Consider the following 2,964-nt stretch of genomic DNA (forward strand, 5'->3'; position numbering starts at 1 on the left):
TTTTCTATGAAGTTTCTTGCAGGACACTGGAGTGGCTTCCTGCCTTGCTGGGGGAAACATTTGAGCCAACATGGCTGCCTGCCCTTTAGGACTGGTTAGGGCTGCATTCCTGAGAAAGCTCAGAATAACAGAGGCTTCGACAGCGTAGAAATGTACTTTTCTCTCAGGCGACACAAGCCTAGGCTGTCTGGCTGGCAGGGTACCATGCATCCTCAGGGACACAGCTCCTACCTCACTGTATCACTCTCCTAGTGCTGGCTTCCAGCCTCAGTGTCACCTCATGGCCCGAAACAGCTGCTGGTGCTCCAGCCATCACAAGCACAGCTGACCAGAAAGGAGGAAGGGAAAGAGGAAGAGCAAAAGTGCTGCTCCCTAGATGAGTCAGCTCCCTTTGAGGATCTGTCCCTGAAGACACACCCAGCACTTATGGGTGTGTCACATCTCACTGGCCAGAACTCCATCCTATGCCACCTTTGGTAGGATAGCAGCATTTTAGCTAAGTGCATTGCCAGCCTAAACAAAACATGGGGCTACAGGGAGCAGGTTACAGATGGCCCCACAGCCAGGCCTAGACCGTCCCAGGCCCAGAAATGTGGACATCTCCAGAAGTGACCCATAACTGTCCTGCCTCAGAAGAACCGACAGCCCCAGATGCAAGACAGAGCGCCTGGTCCACGTTCCCTGGCATACCTGGGGCACGAGGGCTGTGCTCCGACTCCACGCCCCAGCGTGGTGCTGCAGTGGCCACTTCAGTGTTGGCCCTGGAGTTTCCTCCTTCCTGGCTGCGCCCTGACTGATGGGAAGTGGGTTCCTGCTCCTTCTCGAAATACCTGTTGAAATCCTGCTGCACTCTGCTGGCCCCGCCCTGGGTGCTGGGCACCTCCAGAAGCAGGGCACCCACCCCAGAGGCTGCTAGGCAAAGGGCTTTCCTAGTGTGGGAAAGTGGGGGACCCCAGGGAACCTCTGCACCCTTCCTGAGGGCCTGTGTAGGGTGGGCAGGGTGTGGGCACATCCCTGCAGGGAATGGGAGGGGCCGGTGGGAGCCGGAGGAGAGACAGCTGGGCTGGGTTAGATTTAACTTGCTGCAGGAGCCAAGTGCGTTGGCTGGAGCCACTGGCTGGGCCTCAGTGCCAGGGGATGCGCCAGGCACGGGGGTGGGAGGGGCAAGGTTTAAATATGCCTGGGGAGCCAAGATGGGGGGCAGAGATGGGGCTCAGGTTGAGGAGCTGCCGGGGGCCTGAGGGTGGCACCATGGGCTTTTCCTCGGGAGCAGCCCAGCAGCACGCTTGCTCCTCAGCTGGAGCTGGGGATGGGAGTTGGGTAAGAGACAGCCAGCCAGAGATGTGGGGTTCTTCTGGGGATGGGTGTACTCCCCCAGTTGCACCCCTGGGAGAGGAGGTCAGGGAGTGGGTGGAGGAGATGGCTAGCGGTCTGTGTGTCAGGGGTCACAGCAGGGCATGCCCAGCTCAGTCCTCATGGTCATGGTAGAGAGGGGTGACCCATGAGACGGAGCTATACCCACCAGGAGCTTCATGCAGGGCTCACAGCACCCAGCCTGTGCTGTCCCATGGCACCTGAGGTTAATTTACCACTCTACCATTCCTGGCTTGAAATTCTTCATCATCTTGGGGCAAGGAGCGTGCGGCACTGGAAGCAGGGCCCATGGGGTTTCAGCAGTTACATGCAGTCAGCCAGGTGATGCCATCGTTGCCAGGCATGGTGACAGGCCGGGCGAGCAGGCTGGGCCTGTTCTGGGGAAGAGATGGAGGAGCTGATAAGATGCCCTGTGCTGGGCTCCTGTGCCTGGTACCAGCCTGCACAAGCTGGGGGAAGGCAGTCTGCCCAGAAGTCCCATGCCCCAGGGCTGGGAGATCCCTGGGGCCAGGGAGGACCATGCTGGCTGGTGCTCCCACCCGCTGGCTGGCTTCAGGAAATAGGGGTTCAGTAACGCCCAGGGCATCTGCAGGAGGTGGGCATGGGTCGGTCTGGGCAAATGGCTGGGAGTCGGGGTGGAACCTGGAGCCCATAGGGGTCTATACCTGGCCTTTGCTGATGGAGGTCCTACGTGCTGATGGAGGTCCTACGTGCTGATGGAGGTCCTACGTGCTGATGGAGGTCCTAAGTGGGCCACAGAAGCACTCCGAGCCTCAACTTCCTGGGGGCTTGGTGAGGCTCAGAGGAGGCAGAGCAAGGGAAAGCTGTTTGGAGGGCGTGCGAGCATTGCCAGGGCTCTGCCCAGCATCCACCATATCTCCTAGGAACAGCCCTGAATCCTCCTTTGGGAACTACCCATAGGTTGGTACTAAGCTGAGCCCATCTCTTGCCCCAGATAGGGCATGTGACTGGGACCTGGGCAACACTCATTGCCTGGGCATCACTCATCCCCTGGCCATAATCAGTCAGATCATACTCGGGCCCTTCATGGACCCCAGGTCTGAGCTGGGATGTCAGCCTGGAGGTGCCATGCCAAGGGTAAGTGCTGCCTGAGAGGACGGCAGGCTGAGCCCAGGGTGGGGACACCAGTTCTGATGGTAGCTATCGGGCTCCTGGATCCAGCCATGCCTGAAGGAGATAGCACCACCAGTGTACTCTCAGATGCAGGCAAGGTTTCCATCCTGGTAAATGAAGCATCCTGAGCTATCTGCCCACCTCGCCACACAGGGAGAGGACGGCCACCTGTCCCAACCGGTCTCTGACTCCCTCCTCTCCTCATCAGGGCATTCCGGGCTGGGGTCACCCTTCAGAAGAGCACACAGGTGGGCACTCAAGATGCACACCAAGGAGCCCCAGATGTTTCCACCAGGGTCTTTGTGCCACTGGCTCATCCAGTGCTGCGCGGGTAGGACACAGAACCCAGGGGGCGGAGGAGTTGCCCAGTGACCTCACTGCACATCCCTTGGGCACTCCCATCTCTGCTTGGATCAGTTTGCCCAGTGACCTCACTGCACATCCCTTGGGCACTCC

The 2,964-nt window shown here is 59.3% G+C and overlaps 2 protein-coding genes across 2 annotated transcripts in view; one reads left to right on the top strand and one right to left on the bottom strand.

The window, feature by feature from the left end:
* Window positions 1–749: 749 nt before the first annotated feature.
* Window positions 750–2,027, bottom strand: LOC105506418 (putative uncharacterized protein FLJ44790). Its single transcript, XM_011934549.1, is given in 3 exon segments — window positions 750–874; window positions 877–1,386; window positions 1,811–2,027. Coding segments are annotated over 3 exon segments (852 nt in total).
* Window positions 2,028–2,090: 63 nt separating this feature from the next.
* The window catches only part of HRH3 (histamine receptor H3), a 23,167-nt gene continuing 22,293 nt past the window's right edge, over window positions 2,091–2,964 (top strand). Inside the window, exons 1-4 of the mRNA XM_011934550.1 lie at window positions 2,091–2,166; window positions 2,330–2,472; window positions 2,557–2,618; window positions 2,717–2,839. Of these exons, the coding sequence (XP_011789940.1) occupies window positions 2,091–2,166; window positions 2,330–2,472; window positions 2,557–2,618; window positions 2,717–2,839 (404 nt within the window). The remainder of the gene's footprint in view (window positions 2,167–2,329; window positions 2,473–2,556; window positions 2,619–2,716; window positions 2,840–2,964) is intronic.

The sequence above is a fragment of the Colobus angolensis genome, unplaced genomic scaffold (genome assembly GCF_000951035.1).
Source record: "Colobus angolensis palliatus isolate OR3802 unplaced genomic scaffold, Cang.pa_1.0 Scaffold136, whole genome shotgun sequence".
In the NCBI taxonomy this organism is placed as follows: Eukaryota; Metazoa; Chordata; class Mammalia; order Primates; family Cercopithecidae; genus Colobus; species Colobus angolensis.